This window comes from Aythya ferina, assembly GCF_964211825.1.
Source record: "Aythya ferina genome assembly, chromosome: 18".
Lineage (NCBI taxonomy): Eukaryota > Metazoa > Chordata > Aves > Anseriformes > Anatidae > Aythya > Aythya ferina.
The window spans coordinates 7,835,797-7,848,259 of NC_140317.1; the positions used below are offsets into that span (position 1 = coordinate 7,835,797).

General features: G+C 48.9%; 2 protein-coding genes across 2 annotated transcripts in view; both read left to right on the top strand.

Moving 5' to 3' along the window:
- Positions 1–2,241: 2,241 nt before the first annotated feature.
- Positions 2,242–2,541, top strand: SMIM36 (small integral membrane protein 36; the record flags this gene model as incomplete). Its single annotated transcript, XM_084491997.1, has 1 exon — positions 2,242–2,541. Exon 1 carries the CDS (start codon positions 2,257–2,259, stop codon positions 2,539–2,541), a length of 285 nt encoding a protein of 94 aa, XP_084348123.1. The 5' UTR covers positions 2,242–2,256.
- The window catches only part of MMD (monocyte to macrophage differentiation associated), a 42,886-nt gene continuing 32,792 nt past the window's right edge, over positions 2,370–12,463 (top strand). The window contains exon 1 of the mRNA XM_084491994.1: positions 2,370–2,633. Within this exon, the coding sequence (XP_084348120.1) occupies positions 2,593–2,633 (41 nt within the window). The 5' untranslated portion in view covers positions 2,370–2,592. The remainder of the gene's footprint in view (positions 2,634–12,463) is intronic.

A 12,463-nucleotide genomic window follows, 5' to 3' on the forward strand; every position in this document is an offset into this window, starting at 1 on the left:
CTCACAGACTCCAATTTTCAGTGCGTGGGCTGCTGCAAGCAGCTCAGGGATGGGGCCCCAGGGGTCACAACAGACGCATAAATGCGAGGTCCCCTCGCTGTGCTTTGGGGCCTGGGTGCAGCCTTCGGGAGGCGCTTTGGAAACACGGCATGGTTTCTCTCTAAGGCACTGTTTTGAGAAGCTGCAGAGATGTGGAATCGTGGAAGCTTTTCTCTTGCTGTGCAGGAGGTGGTGCAGTAATCAAGTCCCAGCTTTTACATTCTGACAAGTCCGCCTAAAAGCTTGCTAAATTAAATGCTTACCATCGTGCATCTCCTGGCTGCAACATCCGATCGAAATCTGAACGCTGGCTATCAGTGTGGGAGGAGATAGAGAAAATTTACCTTCTGGTGGTCATTAAATAAAAGGGAGAAAAACAACAACAACTTTTGTGAGGATGGTACTAAGTTTTCAGAGCCTAGGCTTTATTTGGAGACTAATCTAGAAGAATTAAACTACTTCAAAATCCCCCTAAACATAATCTGAAATAAGTGTACTCTCACGTATCTCTGCTAACATGTGAACTACATATAACTTATTACTTCGGTACTAACTTTTTGTAGTGCAATGTGATTGAATTTTAAAACCATGAACCCTTCTGCCTTTCAAAGATACTTGAGCTTCTGAGTCATTAAGGAGGGATTTTCAAACAACTTTCAGATTTTCCCACCTAGAAGCTGAAACCAAGTCCCAGCTCCATTCATCATTGCGTTGGAGGGGAACTGCATACTGGAAAGCCTTAGCTTGTCTTGAAAAATCACAGTTTTGGTCTAAACTATGCTCAAAAGCCAAATTTATTTGGCTTCAGATGTGAGTGTGATGGGTGACGAATGAAGCATGAGGTTTGTACAAATGTGCATCCTCTTGTTGCAGGCTCCCCTCTTCTCTGCTAAACATCCCTCCTGCAGTGCCAGATCTGGGCTTGTTTCTCCCTGATACGAATGTCTTAATGGCTAAATGGGGCCGGGGGGGCAGACTGGGGGGATGCAGATGATATTGGCCTTAAAACAAGCGGCGTGCGTCGAGGTCTGCGGCAGCCGGATGGCCCCGTGACATATTTCTTACAGCTTAGACGTGCCGGATCGGATTCCCACTGACACGTAAAGCCCTTTTCCACAGCTCTGGCAGCACTAAGACTGAGACATCCTAATCCCTTTCTAAAACCCTCCTGTGCTGTAATGCTGACCAAAACCTTGGAGTTCTGCATGGAAGCAGTGAGCGTGCTGATGGAGGGTCTGGGTGCTTGTTGGCATCATCTCCTGCCTTTCCTGTCTGCCTTCCTGGTATCCTACACCTGGTACGCTGCTGTTTGGAGGAGGGATGCTCTCTCCAGCTTGCTTTTCCATGGAAACAAGCAGGCAATGTGTGGCAGCTGCACGCGTGTCCCTGCTCCCTCACCAGCTTCAGAAATGCAAACCTTGAAGGTGCAGAAAGCTCTTGCTGGTTTTGTGGCTGGGCAGCCTGACACCACTCCCAGGCATGGGACAGCCACGCTGCCAGCTTGGCCAGTTTTTGGCGAGCAGGGCATAGGGAAAAGAAGTTAGTGCTGCCTGGGCTGGAGAAGCTGTGGTGGCAGCAGACCTGGCAGGTGGGGACAGGGCTGTGGCTGGGCATCACCTGCGGCAGTGTGAGATGTGTCCTGGGGCTGCTGATGGGGAAGTGGGCAATAAAAGCTTTTAATTCATGTTCAAGGGCCCTTTATAGCCCAGGGGCAGGGCACAATGTTCTTGTTGAAATCAGAATCAGACACTGAGAAAAGTTACCTTGCAGATGATTCTCTCCCTGTTTTATCTCTGTACTCATTTACTAGTGAATGGCTTGGTTTTATTCAGCCCACAGCTACAGTGACTTGATCTGGGGCCCAAACCCACCTTTAGGGGGGAGCGTTTGCAAAATGCCCTTAGAGGAAGCCCAGTTTGGTGCCTGCCTGTCAAGGAAAGGTAGAGACCCTGAGCAAAGGGGATGTTTTGCTGTCAATATAGCATTCAAATTTAGCTTCTGCCACTGTAGGCAACGTGGCATTAAAAGAAGGAGCTTAAGTTATTAAACTGAGCTGCTTTAATCATCCAGTTCGGGGAAATCCATTGCTACAGGAGACCTGAGGATTAATGTATTTTTACCGCAAAGCCAATACATCTATTCTGATCAGTTAGCGCTCGCTCACTCGTGCATATGAAACTTCGCTGTCCGGGTTTGCACTCCATAGCATGGGATCAAATGGAGTTTTATTTGGAGATTGACCCTGTTACCTTGAATCTCATCATTCTGGTAGCTAGCTATGTTATTTTGCTCCTGGTTTTCCTGATCTCCTGCGTGCTCTATGACTGCAGGGGGAAGGATCCCAGCAAGGAATATGCTCCCGAAGTCCCTGCGAACAGCCAGCCTCCCATCCGGCTGGTGGTGATGCAGCAGGGCTCCCCAGGCACCCGCTGGGCGAAGGGGCTCGTCTCTGCCTACGAGAACGCCCCCGACCTGCCAGGGAAAAGGACTACTGTTGTGTGAAGGGACCTGCCCTGCGCTCCAGCTCCTGCCGATCAGCCTGCCTCGTCTGCTATGTTTACTCTCCGTTTGCAGAAGGATAACCCGTTCACAAGGTAAGTCGAGATGCCGATTTATTTGCTACGGTGCCACTGTCAAGGGGGTTGTTTTGTGTTCGGCTGTATCCTGTGCTGATACAGGCTTGCACTGCTGCCTGTCATCCATAACGAGACTAATTTCCATTTATGCTGGTGCTGCCTCACAGCCTGCTGGTAGCTGGAGGCAGTGATGCGTTACCTGCTCCGGCACTGGAGAAGGGCCTTTGGTGTAGCTGTGGGTCATGTTTGGTGTCATTATTTTTGCAGGAATAGTGTTGTGCAAAGCATCCCGGCCCCGATGGGCTGAGCTGCACTGCCCTGCAGCCTCTGCACATCTTCCAAGTGCAAATGACCTTGGCAGGCTGTTCATCTCTCCAGTGAGAAAATAAATGCTCAAGGATTTCAAAAGGTTAGAGATAGTGCCTTTCTGATAGCAGCCAGCTGCTGCTCCCATCAGAATTCAATACTTCCAGTGCTGTTGTCAGCTCCCTGAGGGCAGCGCCAGCCTGTCCCAGCACTCAGCCCCGTGCGCAGCACACATCAGCCCCTTGCCACAGTGAGACCCACAAGAATGTAACAGGACATAAAATACTTCCTGACAAAGCCTGGTACAATGCCTCCTTCCCCAAGGAAAGTGTGAACCGGGGTAGATTTACCAGTAATGCCATAGGAATCAGTCACTGCCGCCATCCTCCCCACTGAAACAGGCCCTGCAGTGATGCGGCCACATCCCAGCTCTCCGTGTATGTTTCCATGCATCCCTCTCACCTCCAAGCCTTCCTCTGGCTGTGCCCCTCTTCAGCTGGGTGTCTCTGGACCACAAGAAGGCTGGTGTTGTACCACCAGTAAATCTGCATTGGCTTCTGTTGTTCTTCCCATAATTTAGGAGCTACAAGCTAAGGGCCTTTGGCCAACTAATTTCTTCTACATCTTGCTGCTTTTCTCCCTCTTGGCCCTGAAGTTACTGTCTCCCACAAGAAAGAGAAATGTTTTCTTTGTCCTGGAGGTGAAGCACAAAGGGGCAGACAACAGGGATGCTGAGCTTGGAGCCACTGGAGTGGCTGCAGCGCTGTGCGGATGCTCCGAGCTGCCTCAGAGCCAGCTGGGTCCTGCTGCACCTCTGGCCCAGGCTGCAACCCCACTGGGGTGCTGGGCAGCTGCTGGCCCCGTTGGTCCCTGCTGCACTCTGCTACTGATGGCCAAGCTACCTTTTTTTACATATATATGTTTGTGTGTGTGTCTGTACATACATGTATATATATACAGATAGATATAACACTAATTTGGATAGAGAAAATTCATGATGTAAGCTGGTTTGTTCTACCCAAGTGCAGAAGACTGAAATCTGTTCTCTGAAATCCTAATGCAGGGTTTCAGAACCCTAATGTTATGTTACTGCATCCCCTGGGGCAGATGGCTGGAGTTATTGGGTATGGCACTTCTTAACTGGCGGATCCTAACAAAAGATTATTAAGAGAAAAATAGCACCAGACCCACACAGTGGCAGTTCTCTCTCCTGTACGCTGTTTTACGTCATCTCTGTGCGAAGTACCTGCCGAGTTCTGTAGAAAGCTTTAGTAAGCATTGGGTCAGATTTATTACCAGCCTACGTCAGGCGTAGTGGATGACTCACTGGGTGCAGCGGTCCTGACACCTTCTAGACAGGCATTTTAAATGCCTCCAGAAATAAACTGCAGCAAATTCAAACCACGACTGAGCAAAGCTGTCAGCTGGATTGTACGGTTTGTGCTCCAGCTGGGCAGCAACCTGTGCTGCATCCCCGGCCATGCTGATTTACACGTCAGGCTGCAGAGCACCCTGGTGATGCAGAAGAAATCCTGAGATAGAGTAGCTTTGTATTCTACTGAATTAAAAAAGAAACAGGCAGAATGCTTTGTTTGTTTGTTTGTTTGTTTGTTTATGGTGGTGTTTGGTTGTTTTTTGGGGGGAGGAAGAAGGGGTATCAAAACCTGATCTCATCCTCAAGAGTTTAGTTTTCAAGCTGCCCTTTGCACCTCTGTGGCTCAGAGGTGCACCTCGTTTTGGAAGGAAGGTGAGACCTGGGGACTGGAGTAAAAACCACAACATGGTGAAACAGCTGATAAATTGCGTTGGTGGCATGGTCCTCTGCCACATATCGTACTGAAATAACTACACTGAATGCCTTGTTTTGTTTATTTAGCACTGAAAAAGTTTGGTTTAATTAACTGCAGGTTCTGGTGCTTTTGGCAGAGCTTGGCAGTGACTGAGCTCCTGGTATGTTACGGTCTGTGGCACCCAGGCAGGCCAGCGTTACCACTCCTTGGGCTCTCCTGCCTGCCTTATCTTTAGCTCGTAAGCTCTTTTACACTTTTGCATGTTAGTACATCATCTAGCATGCAAGGAGCCTCCTCAGCAATAAGGGGTCCTTGCTGTTAGGGACGAGAAATAATAATCTTTCCTGAGAAGAGTTGGAGGGAACAAAACAAATCAAAAATATCAGTGTTATCACAGTCATTTTCTTTATTGACATGAGTTGTATAAAATGCCACAATGCCAGCAGAAAGGTCTACAGTTCTCTGTCAAAGGTCATGGAAATAGTGCGATGGTACCACAACCCAGCCGCTGTACTTCTGACACGATGCCTGAGTGAGCAGTTACGCATACAGAGATAGAGACCTGCAAAGCTACATTAATAAATACTTCAGAGAGCAGAAATTCTCCAGATGCATAATTTTCTCAGCAAATATTTTGTGTATATCAACCAAAAATTCCTGACTCCTTGAATATCAGTGGCAAATCTGTTGATTTTGGTGTGGTTGTTTTCTTGCTAAAGCTGTAGATAGGAAGCCCGGCTGCGATGCCGCAGGCAGTGCCTGGGGCGCTGTGAGCAGGGGAGCAGTTTTGAGGAAGACAGCGCTTAGCTCTAAGAAAACTTATCGGCTGTGATAGAGCTGGTGGACTCTGCCCTGAAACGTGGAGCTAGAAGCAGCAGATGACCTTTTCCTCCCGATAGGACTTCTGAACAGCAGGCAAAATCCCCTTCCAGAAGATGAGGGACTAAAGTGCAACTGGACTTTGCCTACCCAGTGGGGAATAAATGGGTTTCTGAAAGTTTTGCCTGTACTAGAACAGTATTGCTGTACTTAAAGCAGTGAGAGAACCCTTGGACGTGTATAGAGAATCACAAATAACCAAGTTGCCGTGAATGGTGTTAGTTCTTTATGGAGGTCTCTGCTACGGCTGGGGCAGGATTAGTGCCTGCAGATGGGCATTTACCAGGCTGAGCTCACAGGAAAATGCCCTTGAAGCTGCTGTCCCTTGAGTGCTTGAGGTCCTGTGCCATGGGTGTGGGCAGCTGTGCAGTGCAGCCATTTGCCTTAAAGTGTGCTGGACTGAGGGCACATCCCTTGCTGGGATTCACCTGGTTTAAAAAATATCCTGAGAACAGGCCTTGCCGATGGACCTGCCATGTAGCCCTCTGCACATGCTCCGTATCTGGCATTTCCAGTGCCATTCTTCTAATTGTGGATTCGTGCCTCACTTCATCATAACTGTGCCCCTGTGGGCATGTGTTTTGCCTAGAGGATTAGGAAATGTTGTAAGTCCTGGGTATCTAGCATAGAAATACTGTTTTGAACTAGAGTGCTATTTGCACATGAGTAAGATGGCGATAAAGATGGTGCTAGCACTTATTCAGAAGCAGTATGAGTTGGGGAGCACTGAATGAATCGAGAATGATTTAGGAAACCAGCTCTGTTTCCAGCTCTGCCCTTGGCTTGTGGGGCATCCCTGGCAGCTCATGTTCCTCTCGTGCTTCTGCTTTGTTCCACATGAATTCTCTCTGCCCTCTGCAATGAGATTTCTCCTCAGATGTTTGTGGGGTTCACTATGGGGTCACTATAGAGTTGGCATGCAAGGGCTGCACTTGAATTTCACCCCGTGAACCATCCCCAGTAGTTTCAAACAAGACAAAACATACCCCAATCATGGAGAGCAGAGAAGTCGGTGAGGGAGCTGCTGTAAATCTGGGAAAATGTGGCCATAGGACCTTCAGGGCTCTTGTTTCGAGTGAGCTGTGGTCACGGCAGGGCTCAGACAGGCTGCAGTTCTGTGGTTTGAAGGGAACTGAGTGCTGGTGGGAGGATTTATTGCTGTTCTGCAGGAGGCAGGAATTCAGTCTGGCTCTTTTTCAATTGGCATTAGTGCCCTTTTAAAGTTATATATTACTGCTTCTGTAAAGCCTTTATTAAAGGGTTTCATAGAAGTAACAGGAAAGAAAAGAACAGATTTCTAGATTTCTCCAACATTAATTCAAGTCAAATGTATCATTAAATTTATTGCTTAAATAAAATATAGAGTTTGTGTGAGACTGTTCCACTGTAAATATACTGTCTAAGCCTTTGGTGTTTTTTTTAAATCCCTAATAAGCCACTACATATGAATAGGGGATTAGCCCAGACAGACTAACCCACGTTCACAAGGGAGAACTGCTTCCCATGCAGTGAGGTTTTTAGAATTTGGAAAGGGATAGATTTTCCCTCATTTTTTATTAGCATGTTGTTATTGTGATGCAAATGCTCATCCTCTGATGGTGCTAAGTATAGAAGCCCAGTAACACATCCAGGAACAAACCCCTTGGCTGCAAGAAGAGATTAAGAATGGGTTTTGCTGCCCAGACCCACCTCCCCTGCGATATCAGCTATTCAGCTGGTGTAGTGCTGGTGCTGGGACGGGAGCACCAAGAGGTAGAAGATTTGATAGTGGGTGTTTAATGAGAAGCGCTGTCCTCCCAGCCAGGAGCCAATACTGCTTCAGGTGCAGGGCAGCCCTATAGCCCAGCATGCCATCTTCTAGGTGTGTTAGAAACTATATCTCATAGCTACCTGTGTACTTTCTGCAAGGCAAAGCACTAGCTTGTGGCTCCTGCTCCAGCCCAAGTGTTCGGCTCTCCTAGGTGCCCAGTTTCCTGTGCTGTGTCTGTCCTGTTTTGTATGGCCTGGGCCTTGCAAGCACATGCAGGCATGTCTCTGATGTACCTTGAGGACTTCTGCAGCCTGAACCCCAAATAACTGCTTTTTGGTGCCAGATGAAGTGACAGCCAGAGCCAGGGTGAGGATGTGCATGTGAGGAAGCTGTGAGAGGGTGTCTGGTGTCTGCAGGCAGCTGCTGCCCAGGAGGCACTCCATCACTCCCCAGTGCTGGGGTGATGGAAAGCTAAATGAGTCGTTTACAAATCACCCTGATATTTGCAGTCGAAAGCTATCTAGCTTAACAAGAGAAAACCATCCCAGAAATACAAAAAAAAAAGGAAAACCAGACCTGCTGCCATCCCTAGCTGCCTACCCCAGCTCCTATTTTTGCCTTCTCGCTCGCTGCTCCTGAGGCCTGCTGGTCTCCTTGGAGATGCTGCTGCTTGGCTCCTCTCTCAAAATGGCAGTGCTTGGTGTTCACCCCTCCACGAGGCCCTTCCACCTCACCATGCCAGGCAGGGTGACAGTTTGGGAGGCCTGTGGCTGTCACGAGGCATCCAAACCCAGCACCATGTCCCTCACCCCGGGCTAAGGCTGGGTTACTGCTACGGGTGCCCTGTGTGGGCAGCGAAACTGTGCCTGAGTTCCTCCATCTGCTAATGGCAGTAATCATTGTTACACAGTTGGGGTATCGGGTTGGTTTAATTAATATTTATGGAAGAACATGAGCTCCTTTCATGGGTGGTGCTATCGAGATACTGTTAATTATGAATTATTAATCTACTCTGATTAGACATGGGCCTGTTCCAGAGCACACAGCAGACTTGGACATATTGCTGAAGCACCACATTTCATGCTCTTTCAGTATTTAAATGCTTTGGGCCCACAGTATAGCTCTTCATTACCCTAAAAATACACTGAGCATAGCTGTTCTTGACTTCAGCATGAGCAAAGAACCCAGGCTTAGCATCCACCTCTACTTGTCTCAACGATGTTGACTAAACCATTGATATTTTCATACAATTTCATTAGGTAATATTTTTATGTCCTTTTCTTATCCCAACCACACCACTTTGAAATAAAATAGATGTAAAAATTCAGGCCAGTCTGGGTCTACACCTCTCAAGACAGGGAGGGGAGGCAGGAGGCTGGCACCCCTTCCACGCCTGCCTTCAGGTGACACCACAGAGGCCCCAAGGCTCCAGGGAGTTGCCTCGAGTTTATTGCTGGAAACTGGGCACTCATAGATCAAGGCCAATACACACAGAAGAGGTGGATCGAATAAAGTAGCAGCTCGTGATGTAAAGTCTGTGCAGGCCATGTTCATTGGGTTTGCCTCTTACTCTCCCCAGCTGACAAAAAGACACTACCTGATGAGAGAATATTAATAGTGATAGGAGTGCAATATTTATTACACGTGATTTCTTTCCCTTTCTCTGCATGTTCTTCCCCTTTCAGGAGCATACTAATCAGATTTTTGCCACAAGTCTTGTATTTTTCTCTTCCTCTTCCAAAAGAAGGGGAAGCCCTGGCTTGCTGGAGGCTGAGGGCTCTTCCCTTAGCACAGAGAATGGATGACTCTGGATTTCAGCTCGTTGCCTGCACGGGGCAGTGTGGTGATGTGGTTTGCTATCTTCAGGGCTCGTGGCAAGATTTCCACTGAATCACTTCTCATCAGCCACCAGCAGCTCTGCAGTTCCTGGCCCTCTAGGCAAAGCACACAGGTAGCAGCAGCAGAGCAGATGTGAACCCAGAGCTGCTGAAGGGAAAGCAAAGCTTTTTTTTTTTTTTTTTTTTTTTTTTAATCAAAATGGGTACTTTATCATTTCTCAGGGCATTAGGTTTCAGGGTGGTTTAATAATGGGTGGGTGGTTTTATTACTAGCAAAAACTCCAAGTCAGGTGTCATTATACCAGGAAAAAGCAATTTGACAATAAGCCTTATTTTCCTTGCTAAAACAGTGTATGCTAACCTGGCAAAGAACTGCTTTAATTAATTGAGGCTGTTTACAGTTGATGCAGAGAGGCAGCTTGTAGGGACATGCCATCAAGTATTTTCCAGTGCAGACAAGGCTCTCTAAAAGCTGCATTTTTATTTATATACCTCTGCAGAATTGAAAATCGGGGCAGTGCTTGTAAAGCCAAGAGCTTTGTCCCTGGGGTACTGAATAGAAGGCAAATCTCTGGCATCAGGAGGCTTCGTGTTTGTTTTGGGAAGGAGAGCTGGCTGGGCTCCCAACGCTAACTCTGAACATCTGAAGAAGAGGTTGGCTGGGAAGAATCGCGTTGTGACGCAGATGGGGAAAGCCAGGAAATTCAAAGCCGGGGCAGAGGCTCCTACCTTAACTCATTCTGGCATGGAGAAAATAACTGTGAAGTGTTAACACCACGTCCCTGGGCTGGGTAGTTACAAAACACTCTGGTGGTTGCACTCCTTGGCAGGACAGGGGTTTTACCAGCTTGTTGTGGTAGGGGTCAGGGAGCTGCTAGGGCAAGGGGGAACTTGCAGCCACCACCAGGGAGAATGTGGCTTGGCATCATCCAGCCTACTTGTTTTTGTGACCATCTGGGCAAGGTTATTGGGTCTAGGAGGACACGTGCTCCTCTTCTGCTGATATCTTTATAGTGTTGGAGGGACGAAGGTTCCCTTTCCTTTCTCTCCAGCTGATTTTGTCTCACCAGCTTTGCGACATGGCAGATCCCCAGGGTTCCCTCTGCTTGGGATTTTGTGTTCTCAGCATTACAAAAGTCCAGCTGCTCTGTGGGGTAGCAGATAAACTGTCACTAGGAGGATGTAAGATAATACTGTGGGCTGCTTAACGGGAAATGGCTCTGCAACTGGACTCACCACTCTTCCCCTTTTGCAGAAGGAAAATGCTTTTCCCACTTCATCTGCTGAAGGTGAATGCCTGGTTTTCATCCTAAATGTCGGCCTGCAGTGGTAGGGAGCACCCCCCAGATCCCCAGAACAGTGCATTGCATCTGGACGAACAGGCAAATGTGTCTGCAGCAAGAGGGCAAAAGCAAGCTGCAGCATCAGAGGGACTGAAGCACACCCGCTGAAGCTTCCCCCGAAAGTTACAGCGCGTGTGCTGCAGGGGTAAGGGGTAGAGCTTCACAGCACGGTCATGTCATACGATCTTGGTTTCCTGTTTTGCTGAAGTAGAACAGCTGGTAGGGAGCAGGCGTGCTGTGCCGTGGGCCTGTTGCACTGTCTGTGCTGGGGAGCGCATGGGGTAACCTGGAGCAAAGCATGAAAACTGGAGAGCCCAGATCGCTGCCATCTTTTAGAGCAGAAGTGAGGGCGTGCTCACTGAAGGGAAAAGGTGAAGGAAAATGATGAAAGGCCAGGCTGTGCCCTCCATGCGCTTCTCTGTTGATACACTCCACAAAGTCTTGCTCTTACCTGGTCAAGGCCAGGTCCAGCTTTGCTGTTCAGAGCTACCCAGCTGGTGACGTGGGCATGGGGTGGTTTCCTGGGCACCACATCCTGCTCAGCCCTTGAGCGCATCATCTTGCACCTGGCAAAATTTGGCATTCACTGTTTCGGCACCACCCTGCCGGATTAGCTCTGCTCCTGCAGGGCACCACCTTCCCTGACTGAGCAGATAAAGCTCCATCGGCCAGATCATGCCCAGCTCAGGCTCACAGAATAACCCGCCAGAAGGTAACGAGGGCTCAGCTAAGCTCTGAGTTCAAAGGGACACTTTGGGGTTAAAACCAGTGTGCCTGACGGTGACCCCACTGGGGGCAGGCAGTGCCCGGGACAGAGCAGGGTGAGGTGGCCGCATGTCACCAGCGGGTCCGTAGGCACAGTAGGCTCACTGCTTCCCCGTGCCACCCTATTGCACCCCTGCACTATCAGCTTTCCTGTTTACAATGCAGGCTGCCCAGCAGCACTGCACCCCGTCACAGTGGGGTGACCGCAGCGGGTACAGGGGGAAGCAAAGCAGAAGGTCCTGGCCTTCAAAGAGAAGGCAGAAAGTACTGGGATGTTTGCCACGGATTTAAAAATATGAAACAATTGTAATGTGTGTCTCCTAGTTAAAGGTATTATAGAGGGAAAAGCAACTTTGCCAGATCCTTTGGCTGTTGTACACGTTGATGTATAATGCATGCACACACCTACACGCTCGGAGACGTGTGCCTTTGTGCACATAATTACAGGTTGTTGTACAGAGATCGCAGGTGTTTCTATTTTCACCTGGTATTATGGTATCTCGACTTTAACTCAGAAGTCACCCCAGCTTGATTCTCATCCTTCCCTGCCCCTCGAATCGCTCTCTTCCTTCTCCCAAAAGTTCATGCCACAGTGCAGGTGCTCTGACAGTCAGCTGCATAAAGCAGTCATCCTCCTGAGCATCATCTTCCCAAAAACTGAGTTCTGGGATCCAGGCACAGCCCCCACGTGTGCTTTGTGTCTCCCCACAGACCACCAGGATGTGTTTGGAGTGCACACGGAGCGGGAGAGAAGGTCCGAGCCTGTGGGGCCACACAGTGACCATGGGGCTGGCACCAGGACGTGATGGGGCTGCTGGAGGAGCTGCCCGAGGGCTTCTGCCATATGCACCCTAGTTCCAGGTCCAGCACTTCTTTGTGGTTTTCACACTCCATGTTGCTCTTTGTACACCATGACCACTAATTGCTCCAGCTAATGAACTGTTAAAAGACAGGACAGCTGTGCTGAGAGGTGCAGGCAGCAGCCTGGGAGGCAGCCCCTCCCTTTGCTTTCCCTTAAGGGCCTCAAGCCATGGCTTTTCCTACTCGCTAGGTACAAAGTTGGGCCAGGCAGCAATTTCAAAGTGCAGATAGGATGAAGGAAATCAAATATTTGTTTCCATTGGAATTTGTCTAATCTGACTGCCTTCCTCTGATGCCTGTCAGGAAGTACAAAGCC